At 35.3% G+C, this 13893-nt stretch overlaps 1 protein-coding gene across 1 annotated transcript in view; it reads right to left on the bottom strand.

The window, feature by feature from the left end:
• The window catches only part of ANKIB1 (ankyrin repeat and IBR domain containing 1), a 129033-nt gene that overhangs the window by 13474 nt on the left and 101666 nt on the right, over nt 1-13893 (bottom strand). The window contains exons 9-15 of the mRNA XM_023724655.1: nt 13579-13709; nt 6620-6754; nt 6225-6311; nt 6068-6134; nt 3756-3901; nt 2514-2692; nt 1631-1682 (exon numbers count right to left, since the gene is read on the bottom strand). Of these exons, the coding sequence (XP_023580423.1) occupies nt 1631-1682; nt 2514-2692; nt 3756-3901; nt 6068-6134; nt 6225-6311; nt 6620-6754; nt 13579-13709 (797 nt within the window). The remainder of the gene's footprint in view (nt 1-1630; nt 1683-2513; nt 2693-3755; nt 3902-6067; nt 6135-6224; nt 6312-6619; nt 6755-13578; nt 13710-13893) is intronic.

The following is a 13893-nucleotide window of genomic DNA, read 5'->3' as shown; positions in this document are numbered from 1 at the left end:
GCAATTCCTTAGATTGTCAATAAGGGTTACATAAAAGCTTGGTGTTTCAGCGTGCTAAAGACTTTTTATAGAGAAAAGTAAAAGAGAATTAAATAATTTTGTGAAATTTATCAATTCACAAAAAATAAACTGAAGAAGGAAAGATTACTTCCACTTTCACAATTCTCAATCTCTAAAGAAAAAATGGTCAGTAATTTTATACATAAATATTTACATAATGAGGTAGCAAGTCTTCCTATTCTTTACAAAATGAATCTGTGACAGTCATATTAGCAGGCCCTGAAATATTCAAGGCCCAGTATTTCAGCATTCCTAAAATCACTGTCAGAGCCAGAAGCCACCAACATGATAAATACACAATTGTGAGTACATGAGTAAAGGTTTTATTTTGCTAAATTATGTTTCCACCTTGAAATACTGAAATTTGTAGTACTTTTTTCCTGATAATTAAAGCTTGTTTATTCTTCCTTTTAGGTGGCAATCTACCAAAATATTCCCAAAGCTCTAACTGTATTGTAACACAAAAATAATAAGTACAGGATTTGATAAAGAAAAAGGGTTCATCATTTTACAAAAAAAAATCATTAATATATTAAAATTTCTTGTATTTTACTTAGAAAAAATTTCCATATCAAAGCTCCAACCATGAATTGTTTTCTCATGTCAACATTTTCTTGGATATATCTACCAATACAAAAGGCCATAAAGTGATTGCAAGTATCCTCAGCAGCTGAAAAGAGAGAAGATCTGATTTAAATAAGCCACAGTCATTTCTGGATAAACATCATTTTCACTGTCTTTCAGTTGCAGATAACAAGGGTTTCATCATTTGCCTTGCCCCCTTCTAAGAATTAAGCTAAAAAGTTATAAGCATTAAACGACTTATTGTTGTATACAAATCAAAGGAGACAAAAGTAGAGAGAACTGCTAAAACCAATTAAAATCAGATTCATTGGTGACAGTGGCAATTTAAATCTCAAAAAAGAACAGTGTGATTAAGATTTTCACTCTATCTTATTTTTATTTGTAGCAACTGCTATTACAGCATTACTATCTCAGATCTTTTGTATTTTACAATGGCGCATCAACAACAAAAATACCAAATAAGAATAGCGTGAAAGTCTTTAAGGGAAGGAGAAAGCAACTAAGAAAGGCATTTCTTTTTGCATAAGCATTATTAATGTCAAGTTTCCACCTTAACAACTGATTACAAATCAGTTGTCTCATGTTTGTTGCAGTAACTTTTAAAAAAATAAGCTTATTGTTTATTTAGGTTCTTAATAGATTCAGACTGAAACATTACAACCAGAAACATATTTCTATTAAATAAAATAATCTCTATTAACAAATTAGAATATATTTTCCAAAACTATGTGCTGTAAATTTGCCTTACTTATGATTGTTCGGTAATTAAAAACAAATAAGGGAGATGCATTTAATAACGTAATGATAATGCACCACCGTAAATAGCTAAACGCAGGCTCTGCTGAGGTGTTTTTGTTACAAAAGAAAGAGAAAGCATCACTGACAGTCTCAGTGGTATCTAGAACAGATGAGGGTGCAAATGCAAACAGGATTGCAGTAAAGAAAAACACAATAATAATAAAAAAAAAACCCACAAAACAATTACCTCAGGTGATGCAAATCCTAAATATTCCCAATCCCATGTTCCACCAGCAAAGCTACAAAGAAATTAGACATACCACTTGATTTATTATCAGTACTACAAAGTACAATCAATCAGACTCTTGCCCTCTGAGCATTACTTTTAATTCCTCTGCTTGGAACTTGCATAAACAAAGTAGATCAACTACTAAGATGATAATTTTGTTACTTCTTTCAAATTCTAAATTGCTTTATGTTTGTGTAAAACGTAGAAAAAATAAAAATCATCATGCTATAACGAAGTATTTTATAATTGCTTACATTTTTATGTTTATGTAAAAGTAGGTCAAATAAATATCTAACGCTTTTAGTTATTATGAATAAAAAATATGACTCAATTTATAATTGCAGTATAAGTATCTAATATTAAACAACCAAAATTCAACTGCTCTTCAATGTATTAATTCATATCACTTCAGTAACTTTACTAATATCAGATTTCAAATTTCTTCATAACCTCTCACTACAAAAATATAAATATGACCATAACAAGTTGGCAAGGTTTTCAAATTCTCATCACAAGATGTTTATAACTATCATACCACTACATACTTTACATATTTAAAATGATGCATTAGAATAGTATTTGAGTTATGAGTTGAACTGAAGTGTGAAATTAAGCTAGTCTAATTTAGTCCGAGGAACTACACAATGATAAAAAAATAACAAGAAAAAATAGAAATAGTACTGGGGAAATCAACAAAAAGAAGTCAAAAATGTTTATCTGTTATCCACATCCTAGGTATAAGTAACTTCCAGGACTATGAACTCTAGTTGGATAAAAAACAGAACTGCTAGCATTTGTGGCTGGGAGCTAGGATGACTTCCACAGTGCACATCCTCTTTACCTGCGCCTTGGAGCTTCTGGTGAGTCTGCAGGAGCCACGCCCCGAGCCACGGAGGCCAGGAACTCCTGCCTCTTCTGCTGTACAAGGCATGCCGCCTTGATTATCTTGTGGCGGGGTGTGCGAAGGTAAGGCCGATTGACTTTTTGAGCAAGGTCTTCAGTGACCATTTCTAGGTCTGTCTATGGTAAGATGATGGAAAAAAAAAAGAAAGATTACAGGTTGAATGGGTTAGTTAATAGCAAACCTAAAGTCTATGTGGTTTCTCAGTTACACAATTCTTTTGACATTAGAAATTAACCCAAATTTTTAGATGACTTGCTAATTTAACATAAGTTTCCTATTTTGTACATTTTTTTCCAGGTTGTTAAAGAGAAGGAAGAGTCATCTGTGAAGTCATCTTAAATTCAGGAAAACAGTACTTATTTGATAGGCTTTATAGCAACACAGTGGGTACGAATTATAAGAAAATGTTGAGTACAGCAGCTATTTACAAGGAATTTATAATTCATCTATATAAAAAACCTAATACATTCCAAGGCATTATATGAGCAAATGCATGATGGTGTGGTGCAGACTACATGTAAATGCTGAAGGAATCTGAAGCAAGGCAAGACCACTGTGATTTGGGGTTTGGTCTGGAAGGCTTTATGGAGAAAATGAACATTGAGCCTTGGAAGAAATACAGGACATAAATTAGTACAGGGCAGTTCAAAGGGACGGCATGAGAACTGTAGCCAGAGAAGAAAGTTTGGTTGCTTCAAAAAAGGAAAGCACAATAAAGTTGGTTAGCTATAGTGGTGTCAGTTGGCTTTGGTGTTTTTTAAATACTATAAATTCTAGAGTTGTACTTTTAAAATAACCTGTTAAATTGCCACTTTCCCATCATGCATTTAATGTGGTTTGTTTAATCTGTGAGATGAAATTCCTAATTACATAATGAGAAATAGGCCAGATTTCTACCTCAAGCAGTTTGAAACGAAAAAATAAATGCCGCAGGAAATATTTGTCTAACTCAGAACTTATTCAGACCTGCAAAATGATAAATTAAAACATAAAGAAATTTTCAGTTTATTGCTAGTTTAACTTCTCCATTATTTAAAAACCATTCTAAAAATGAAGACAAACTGTTTACTAATCATACCCAAATAAGATAAAACTTAGTTAAGTGATTCAAAAAGGAGAAAATCTGTTGTTCATAATAAAGACGACCATTTAAATTTAATTTAAAAAAAGATATCTTACCTGCATGAGTTCAAATATTTCCTTCTTTGTGCTTTTAGGTTCTAAGAAAAATCCATATGGGTAAGAACACTTGAGAATGCGTCGAGTTTTTAAGAGAACGTGAACTGCATCTTCAATGAAAGTTGTATCTGGACAGCTTCCTTCAGCTAGAAAGTAATTCAGGCACAGTGAAATTTTTTGCAAACATGGTATTAAATTAATTGAACACCTATGTGTTCTTAATAAAGAAAAAAAAAAAGAAACTGTTTGAAGTAACTGTATGATTGTAGCTATTAAAACTATAAAAAACCTACATAAAATACTAATGTATGACATGTATGCTTTTCTAAATGAAGCACACGCTGCAGTGGTCCAGAAGTACTGATGGAGCCATGAAGGACTGCACACACTCATCCTGGATTTCCTTTCACCCTGCTGGTTAACAAACCTAGCTTTAGGCCAACCCATAGGTTCCATGTTTTATTAAGTTTTTCAGGTTATCCCCAGGGGAACTCTGCTGTTTAAGAATTACAACAAATGCCTTGCTAAGTTACTTGCTAAGAAAAAAGTCTAATGATAATTAAGCCTCAAAATATTTTAAGGAAAACGACATAACATTTTGGGAAACAACTAGATAACTAATGCTAGTTAATAAAAAACTTCAAGGAGAGAGAAAGAGAGAAAGGAGAAGTGAGGAGAAGGGAGAAGGAAACTGCTTTAGTATCTGAGACTGTTTGTTCCTAAAATATTAAAACATTCTAGCTTTTTCCTTAACTGCAAATAAATAGAAAGTACTAGAATTTCAATGCAAAAGTACTACTGAAAATGAGATTATTCTGTATGCCTGCAGAAAGACACTACATGTGTATGTACACACACTGATATACAGACCACAGCTAAATTTCAGAGTATAATCAGTTCCTAGGGTGGGTATTTGAACCAGGATGTAACAAAACGAAAAAGAAAACAACCCTCTCCCCCATTATGACATGTGTGAGCAGTGTGTCAAGTTTTGTTTACTCCTTTCCAATTTTTGTATCTTTAAATTCTTCTTCACGTCTTACTATGCTGTCCGGAATTCCCAGAATGTTGGAACAGAAGCAGTAATTCACATCTGTAAACATTTACTGAGTGATTACTATGTGTCATGCACTGTTCTAAGCACTAAGGACACATCGTTGAGGAAAAAGACAAATATCCCTGCTGATATAGAACAAAGGAGGTGTTTTTTCCTTTCCATTTTTACTGTGTACAATGCTTCAAGAGTTTGATACTGGTGGGATATAGTTATGCCAATAATGAAGTCTAATTACTAATAATTAACAAGGAGACAAAGCTGCTATTAATACTTTTTCTCACTTTAACTTTTGGTTACTATCTTAATTAGGGAATTATCCTCATGAAGAGAGTGTTAGCACTTATTTTTAGGAACAGGAGCAAACACAAGTATAACTGATGACATTTTTAGGCTTAAAACGTATCTTTATATATAAGCTATGATCATTTAAAAATTGTGACTTTTTAAACCAAACATATCAGAATCTGTAGTCTGTGTGGTCACTGTAGGATACTACATCCTAATAATGCGACTAATGCTCAGTCCATCTTTAGGAATGTTCTTTCAGATCTTTCAACTAAGAACCCATAAGTTAGTCCTCCCTCATAGCTTTGCTTTTTTGACCTTCAAACGTCCATTATTTACAAGTGAGGTTATTCTTCCAAAACTGTACTTGACTTCCACTCCACTAGGTACTCTGCTAAATCTTCTCAAGAATTGGGTAAAATGTGTTATCTTGCTCCTTTGGCTAGGTCAAGAATGTCCTTGAGAGCCCATCAGCAATGGTACAGAGTAAGCAAAATCACGATGTGTGTCCATCTGATAACAGTGTAGGTCTCACGAAATGAAGTACATTAGGTAAAAAACAACAGCAGCAAAAACAAAAACGTCAATTCCAACTCATAGCAAACCCGACAGGAGAGAGTAGAACTACCCCATAGGGTTTCCAATGCTGTAATCTTACAGAAGCAGATTGCCACATCTTTCTCCCATGGAGCGGCTGGTGGGTTTGAACCAATGACCTTTCGATTAGCAGCAGAGAATTTAACCACTGTGCAAACAGGGCTCCTTATGCTAGGTAAGACAGCTGGAAAATCTAAACACGGGGGCCTGCTATGCTAAGCTATACTCAGGGTTTCAGAGAACTCACACAGTACCAGGATAGGCTAATGGGGATATGAGTATCCTTTAATGGGCTTAAACTCTTACCAGTGAAGTGACTTATGCATGGAAGAATATTTTACATTAATTACCAGACAAACCACTTAAAACTTACTTTCGTTAAGAGCTCTACTCAACTGCTCCATCTTTTCTTTAGCTGTTTTAAGAAGGCGTTGTTCTAACTGAAGGAATAGAAATAAATAATTTAAACCTTTCTCTTTGTTTATTCACAACAGTATAATTCTGCTCATTTGAAATGGTTTGGGACATACCTGATAGCTATGCTCATGGTTTTTAAATCTTGTGTAATAGTGCATAAATCTGTCAAGTTCCTGAAATCGCTTGTGTTTTTTCTCAGCCTAGGAAACAAAAGTCCATAAATGACTCTTACAAAGACTACTAGCTATTACAATTGTTTTTAAGTCATTATAGAAGAAGGCTGGAATAAATAAAACTTTTCTTATCTTCACCAAAATAAAACAAGGACAAATTTTTAAAACTTAGCTCTTAAGTTTATAGAGCTATTTTATTTAAAGTAAAAGCTACTATAAAGTGTATTCAATTTAATGCCTCATTAACATGAAGATATGAAAAGTGGAAATGCAAAATACTTTCAACGGCTTTAAGTGGCTTAGACAGAGGTCTTGGCTTAAACAGTTCTCTTTACCTCCACAGTCATTTCCTTGGATTGCTCCTCCACATGCTGAATCACTTCATAGCGAGTACATCTGTAATAACCTCCAGTGGAAGAACTGTGTTTTTTCCATTCTTCTAGGCAAATCCAGCAAAAGTCATACTTGCACTTCAAAAGAAAACATATATGCAAATAACTCTCCATGTTAATACACAAATTATTTTCTGCTTTCTAGTCAACCAATTTGTAGAGATTAAACAATCCTGCCTCTAGGACCAGGAATGAATCTTTTCAAAAACATATCCTCTTTCTCATGCTTCCTCTGGGGACCTTATTCTCATTATGGAAAGATGTAGCGGTAGTTTAAAATATTGCTTATAAGGATAAATTAAAATGTAAACCATAATATTATAAAGTAATTGCAAAGAAATATTAAAAATGTTGATAGAATATTCTTTCCAAATAATAAGAAGAGATATTGATGGAAGTTTCATTTTTCAAATGTATGGTAATTTTATATTGGTCTATAAAGCTCCAAAAGTGTGTTTCACAAGACTTCTGGTAACTTCAACAAACTGGTTTTGAAACTGAGAATAAGTTTAAAAGGTCACTAGGTAAAACAGCTGATATAAAACCTGTTTCCTAATTTTTCAGAAAATTTCACTTATTAAATACCATAATTAGCAGATAACGCCAAAAATATGAGTACTCTGGTATAAAAATACATCTTTTTACTTTATGCTTATGGATTTTGAGTCAGTTAGAAGGATCTTCCTATTCCAAGTTTATAAAGGAATATTCCATGTTTTCTTCATGTACTTTTATAGTCTATTTTAAAAAGTTTAAATCTTTGGGTCCTTTGGAATTCATCTGAGTATAAAGTATAAATTAAACTTCACTTCCAGATGGCTGCCCAGTTGTCCCAATATCATTTACTGAATACTCCATATTTTCTCCACTGGTTGGAGATGCCACCTTTACTATATACTAAATTCCCATGTAGTTGTGTCTATTTTCTGGGCTTTCTTTCTATCCCATTTCATGATCTGTCTATTCATGTGCCACCACCATACTGTTTTAATTATTGAGCCTTTATAATATGGCTTACTATTTGGCAAGGTTAGTTCCCCGCACCCCCCCCCCCGCCCCCCCATTGTTCTTTTTCAGTTTTCCTAGCTATTCTTGCTTTATTTTTCCATGTGAATTTCTGACTTAGCTTTTCTAGATCCGGAACAAAACCTGTTGGCATTTTTGCTGGTATCTTTCTCTCCAAAAACTTGGTTGCCTTTCCATTCACTTGTCTTCTTTCGTGTCCTACAGAGGCTTTTTAAAATTTTCTTCATGTGAACCTTGTACATTTCTCGTTAAGATTATTTCTAGATAAATGAAGTCTTCTCTTTAGTATATCTTCTATATAGATGTTGGTACTCATGAAGGCTATTAATTTCTGTACATTAGTTTTGTACCCTGCTGTTTTACTGAATTTTTGTTTATTGTAGTTTTTCAGTTGATCCATGTGAGTTTTCTAGGCATACAATCATGCTGTCTATAAAAGTTGACAATTTTATCACCTCATTTCTAGTTTTTACATCTCCAACTTTCTTTATAAGGAGCGCTGGTGGTACAGTGGTTAAGTGCTTGTCTGCTAACCAAAAAGTGGGTGGCTCAAATCCACCAGTGTTCCATGGGAGAAATATGTGGCACTTTGCTTCAGTAAAGATTACAGCCCCATGGGACAGTTCTACTCTGTTCTGAAGGGTCACTATGAGTTGGAATAGACTTGATGGCAATGGGTTTGACTTGTCTAATTATGTTGGTTGGTATCTACAGTCTAATGGCAATGGTACTGGTGATGAAGAGCATCCTTATTTTGATCTTGATTTCAGTGGGAGTGCCTCTAATTTCCCCACTAAGTATGAGGCTGGCTTTTGGACTGAGGTAGATTTATTTTTATCATGCTAACAAAGAATCTATTTCTATTTCTTTGAGTGTTTTATAAAGAATGGTCATTGATTTTCTGTCAAATGCCTTCTCAGATCTATGAAAAATATATGACTTTTCTCTTTGGATCTACTAAATAATATGAGGTAAAGCAATAGCTTTCCTAATATCAAACTATTCTTATATTCTTGGAATAAACCCCACTTGGTTAATTACTTGTTTACTGTGCTTTCTGCTGGAGTCTATTTGCTAACACCTGTTTTTTTTTTTTCTTCCTATCTCTAGTATCTTATTTACAACTTCTGCATTGTTAGTCATAAGTAAGATTGAGCTCCAGTTTTATTTTTATAATCCTGTAAGTTCTGGTATCAAGGTTATACTCATTCCATAAAAAAAAAAAATCTGGAAGTTGCTTTTTTTCTTCTTTTTAAACTCTCAGGAGTTGATTAAAATAAACTGGAATCATTTGCTCTTTTAAAAGTTTTAAAGGCTCCTTTAAGGTTTGATAACATTCCACTGTGAAACTGTCATGGCCTATTGCTTTAAAGTGGGGAGACCTTTGAAAAACTCTTTCTTCTGTGGAAGTGAGTTTGTTTAGATATTCTCTCTCTTCTTGGGTTAGTTTTGATAAATTATATTTTCTTAGAAAAGTAATCCATTTCATTCAAGTTCAAATGATGTGTTCAAGAGTTATCTATTATTATTTTAGTTGACTTTCTCTGATTATTCCCCTTATTTCTTACATCATGCATTTGAACTCCCGATGTCCCCTCCCTCCCTCTTTTTTTAAAAATTATATTAGCATAGTGATTCATCTGTCTTTTTTTTTTCTTTAGAAAACCACTTTTTGGGTTTATTTATTAGTTGTATTATTTTTCAGTTTTTAATTCATTAATTTCTGCTTTAAAAACTATCTTTTCTCCTAGTTTTCCTCAAGTGTATTTTGTTTTTCTAATTTTTAAGTCACAACTTAATTCGTTTTCATTCCTTATTTTGTACTGGTGTAAGTGTATAAGGCTATGCATATTCCTTAGCACTGCTTCAGCCACATATCCTTCAGGTTCTGGTAAAGTAGTATTTTCATTATCCCTGTTTTCTAGAAATTCTATATTTTCCATTTTTATTTCCTTTTTGACTCGAGTTGTTTGAGAGATTCAAAATTTCCAAATAAAAAGGTCTTTTTGTCTTCTAACTTTGTTATTAAGTTCTATTTTATTCCATTATGATCAGAGAATGTCATTTGTATTATTTTCTATCTTCTAGAATGTTATTGAGGATTTCTTTGATGATCAGTGGTCAATTTTTTGTGACAATTTCTCGGGTACCTGAAAAGACAGTGTAGTCCACATTTTCAGGATACACAGGTTGAGTATGTAGCAATCTGATCTACCTTAGTAATTACGGTATTTGGGTCTTCTGTATTTTTACTTATTTTCTGTCCGCTTGATATGTCATGGGCACAGAGATGAACTTCAGCCTTCATACTCATCTAGTCCTTCACAACATGCACTCACACATTAAACTGTGCACTTATTTCAAGGTTCTGTAGGATATAAGTTATTTCCCTGTATGGTATAAGCAAATGAGTCAGGTTTTTTATAAGCAAACTTTGTGCCTGATTTGACACAAATACCCTTCAATGCAGTTTTTAAAAAAAATTTATTCAACTTTTAGTTAAAATATACACAGCAATACCTGCTCCTATTCCAGAGTTTCTAGACATAATGATCAATGACATTGATTATATTCTTCACATTGTGTCAACATTCTTGTTATTTTGTTCTAGTTGTTTCACCTCCATTTACTTAATCCACCTACCCCGTAACTTCCTGGTCTACAGTTTGAAACAGCTGTTGACTCTTTGGTCTTATATAATTTTTTTTTAAAAGACAATACTCAAGGATGATAATCTTTACTCTTTGTGCTAAACTGCTACTTAGTTTAAAGGTGACTTCAGGGGATAGTTTCAATTCAAAGTTTGAAGAGCAAACTCAGGGCCTGGTCTCGGGAACTCCAATAGGTCCAGTAAGTCTGGATTCTTTAAGAATCTGAAGTTCTGTTCTACATTTTTCTCACTTTTTTTCAGGATTCATATATTGTGTTCTGCAAAAGGATAGTTAGACTAGATTTAGATTTGAAATTAGGGGGACTGCCTGGCACCTGGCTTGGGCCTTGAGTCTAAGCTGTGTGCTCCCAAACCAGCTTTGCAAGAGATACATAGGTGAGTACTGGGCATGAACACAGCTGTATTAGTTATCCAATGCTGCTATAACAGAAATACCACAAGTAGATAGCTTTAACAAACAGAAATTTATTTTCTCACAGTTTAGGAGACTAGAAGTCCAAATTCAGGGTGCTGGCTCTACAGGAAGGCTTTCTTTCTCTGTCAGCTCTGAGGAAAAGTCTTTATCTCTTCAGCTTCTGTTTCCTGTTCCTTGGAGGTCTCCACGTGGCTTGGCATCAATCTTCCTCCATCTCTGCCTCCCTCACTTGCTTGTTTAATCTCTTGTATGTCTTAAAAGAAATTGATTTAAGACACACCTGTGCTAACAGTGTCTCGTTAACATAACAAAGAAAACCCATTTCCAAATGGGATTACAACCAAGGGCACAGAGGTTAGGATTTATAACACGTATTTACAACACAATTCAATCCATAACACTCCACCCTTTGACCTTCCGGAAATTCATGTTCTTGTCACATGCAAACACATTTACTCCATCAAATCATCTCCAAAGTCTTAAATCAACTCCAAGTCCAAAATCTCATCTTCTGAGTCATCTAAATCAAACATGGGTGAGACTTTAGGCATAGTCCATCCTGGGGCAAAATCCCTTTTTATCTGTGAACCTGTGAAATCTAGACTACAAAGTTATCTGCTTCCAAAGTACAGTGGTGGAAAAGGCACAAGGCAGACATTTCCATTACAAACAGGAGAAACTGGAGGGAAAGAAGGGATAACAGGCACCCAGCAAGTCCAAGACCTGGCAGAACAATTTACATTAGCTCTCAAAGCTTGAAAACAATCCTCTCTTCTCTGAGACCATCTAGACAATGGCCCTGCCCTCCAGACTCTGGTTGTTAGCCATGCTCTCTGGATTCTGGGTGGAGGCCCCTCAAACCTGGGCTTCAGCTCAGCCTTCCAGGCCCACTGGGACGGTAATTCTGCTCCCTCAGCTTTGGGCGGCCCCATTCTCCTAGTCCATCTGAGTGTTGACCACCCCCCCCCCATTGGCCCCCACAGATCTCATTCTTCTGCCCCTTAGGCATGGAAGACCTGCCCCCTCAGCTTTGGGTGGCAGCCCCATCTCCTGGCACACCTTAATGGCAGCCCCACATTCTGGAACCAAGTTGGTGAACATCTGACTCTTCAAAACCTAGGAGGCTGCAGTCTCACTCTTTGAAATCGAGAAGGCCCGGCATCCTGTGCTCCTTCCAATAGTTCTGCTGATGTCTGAGCTGTTACAGGGATGGTCCTTTTCCTTTTTTGGAGGACAACAGATGTAGCGCCACTGGCCTGTTTCTTGCTTGTAGAATTCCAAGAGGCAGACAGCATTCTTTCCTTTCTTTCTTTCTCGGTCCCCTTCAGTCTAAGCTGATGGGTTTTCTGTTGTGGTAAATGGTTGGATCCATCAGTCACAGGCTTAATTTGTTTAACAAAAGATTGTGTAGCCACAACCTTGGTGAAAACTGTAGGACATGTGTCCTTAGTTTGTGCAACGGAATTTTCCAAATCTTTGTTTTCATTTTGCACAGTTCATTTTTAAAGTCTATCTCTTTCTTCTTGCATTTTACTATAATTGGCAAGGAGAAACTATGTGGCCCATTTAAGATCTTGCTTAGAAATCTCTCCAGCTAAATATCCACGTTCATCACTTACAAGTTCTACCTTCCACCAAACATTTGAACATAATTCAGACAAGTTCTTTGCCACTACGTAAAAAGCATTGCCCTTCTTCCATTGTCCAATCACATGTTCATCATTTTTTTTAAAGTCTCACCAGAAGCACGTTTAAAGTCCACATTTCTAGCAACATTCTGTTGCTAGTACCATATGCATTCTCTAAGACAGAGACTTTCTCTAAAGCTCTCCTCACTTCCTTCTGAGCCTTCACCAGAATTTCCTTTGACATCCATAATTCTACCAACAGTCTCTTCTAAGGCAATCTAAGCTTTTACTATTAGGCACCTTAAAACTCTTCTAGCCTCTGCCCATTACTCCATTCCATACCACTTCCACATTTTAGATATCTGTTAGAGCAGCACCCGACTCCTCTGGTACCAAATTCTGGTTTAATTATAGCGCTGCTATAACAGAAATACCTCAAGTGGATGGATTTAACAAATAGAAATTTATTTTCTCATAGTTTAGGAGGCTAGAAGTCTGAATTCAGGACGCTGGCTCTAAGGGAAGGCTTTCTCTGCCTGCTCTGGGGGAAGGTCTTTGTCTCTTTAGCTTCTATTCCTGGTTCCTTAGAGACCTCTATGTGGTTTGGATCAATCTACCCCGTCTCTGCTTCCCTTGCTTGTTTGTTTAATCTTTTACATTTCAAAAGAGATTGAGGTAAGACACATCCTACACTAATCCTGTCTCATTAACATAACAAAGACAACTCATTTCCAAATGGGATTATAACCACAGGCACAGAGGTTAGGATGTACAACACATATTTTTTGGGGACATAATTCAATCCATAACAACAGCTAATACAAGGTAGCACTTTATCACTTGCTATTATTATATGGATACACACACAATTCTTTTAGGACCCTCACTTTGGGGGCTGACAGGCAGAGGAAGAATAAGGCATTCCTGGATCTTCTGTCCAAATACCATCCAATCCCCACCCTTACTTTTAACACTCTCTGTGAATATAAAATTTAGTAATAGAAATCAACACGTTACTCAACAAAGAATGTAGAAGGCAATCTACTAGAACTCATGTGAAACCCAACAAGATTTTATGCTTATAACATTTCTCCTTTGGATGAACAATCAAACTAAATTAAGATTTCAACTGCAAAGCATGCAAAATCCTCTGACTTCTTACCTTAGCACACTGCATGTGATTGCAGCCCTCATTCTTCTGTATCGGAGACTTACAGTTAGCACAAGGCTTGGAATTAGTTAACAACCAGAGACAATTGGCAGCATCCTCATAAGCTTCACTAACTCCCACAACTTTGAGATATTAAGCACAAACACAAAAATAAATGGTTAAGTGTACAACTTTAGAGGGAAAAAAACCCAAACTTTTCTTTGTACGTTGCCTCTCAGTTTCAGTCATATACTTGTTTTCCTATTAAGATCTATGGCAACATTTTTAAACTGCTTCATTTTGAATAGCATAATTACAGGGTAAGGA

Source organism: Trichechus manatus, unplaced genomic scaffold (assembly GCF_000243295.1).
Source record: "Trichechus manatus latirostris isolate Lorelei unplaced genomic scaffold, TriManLat1.0 scaffold00253, whole genome shotgun sequence".
Lineage (NCBI taxonomy): Eukaryota > Metazoa > Chordata > Mammalia > Sirenia > Trichechidae > Trichechus > Trichechus manatus.
Note: the sequence above shows the minus strand (reverse complement) of the source record. Positions and strands in the feature narration are given on the sequence as shown.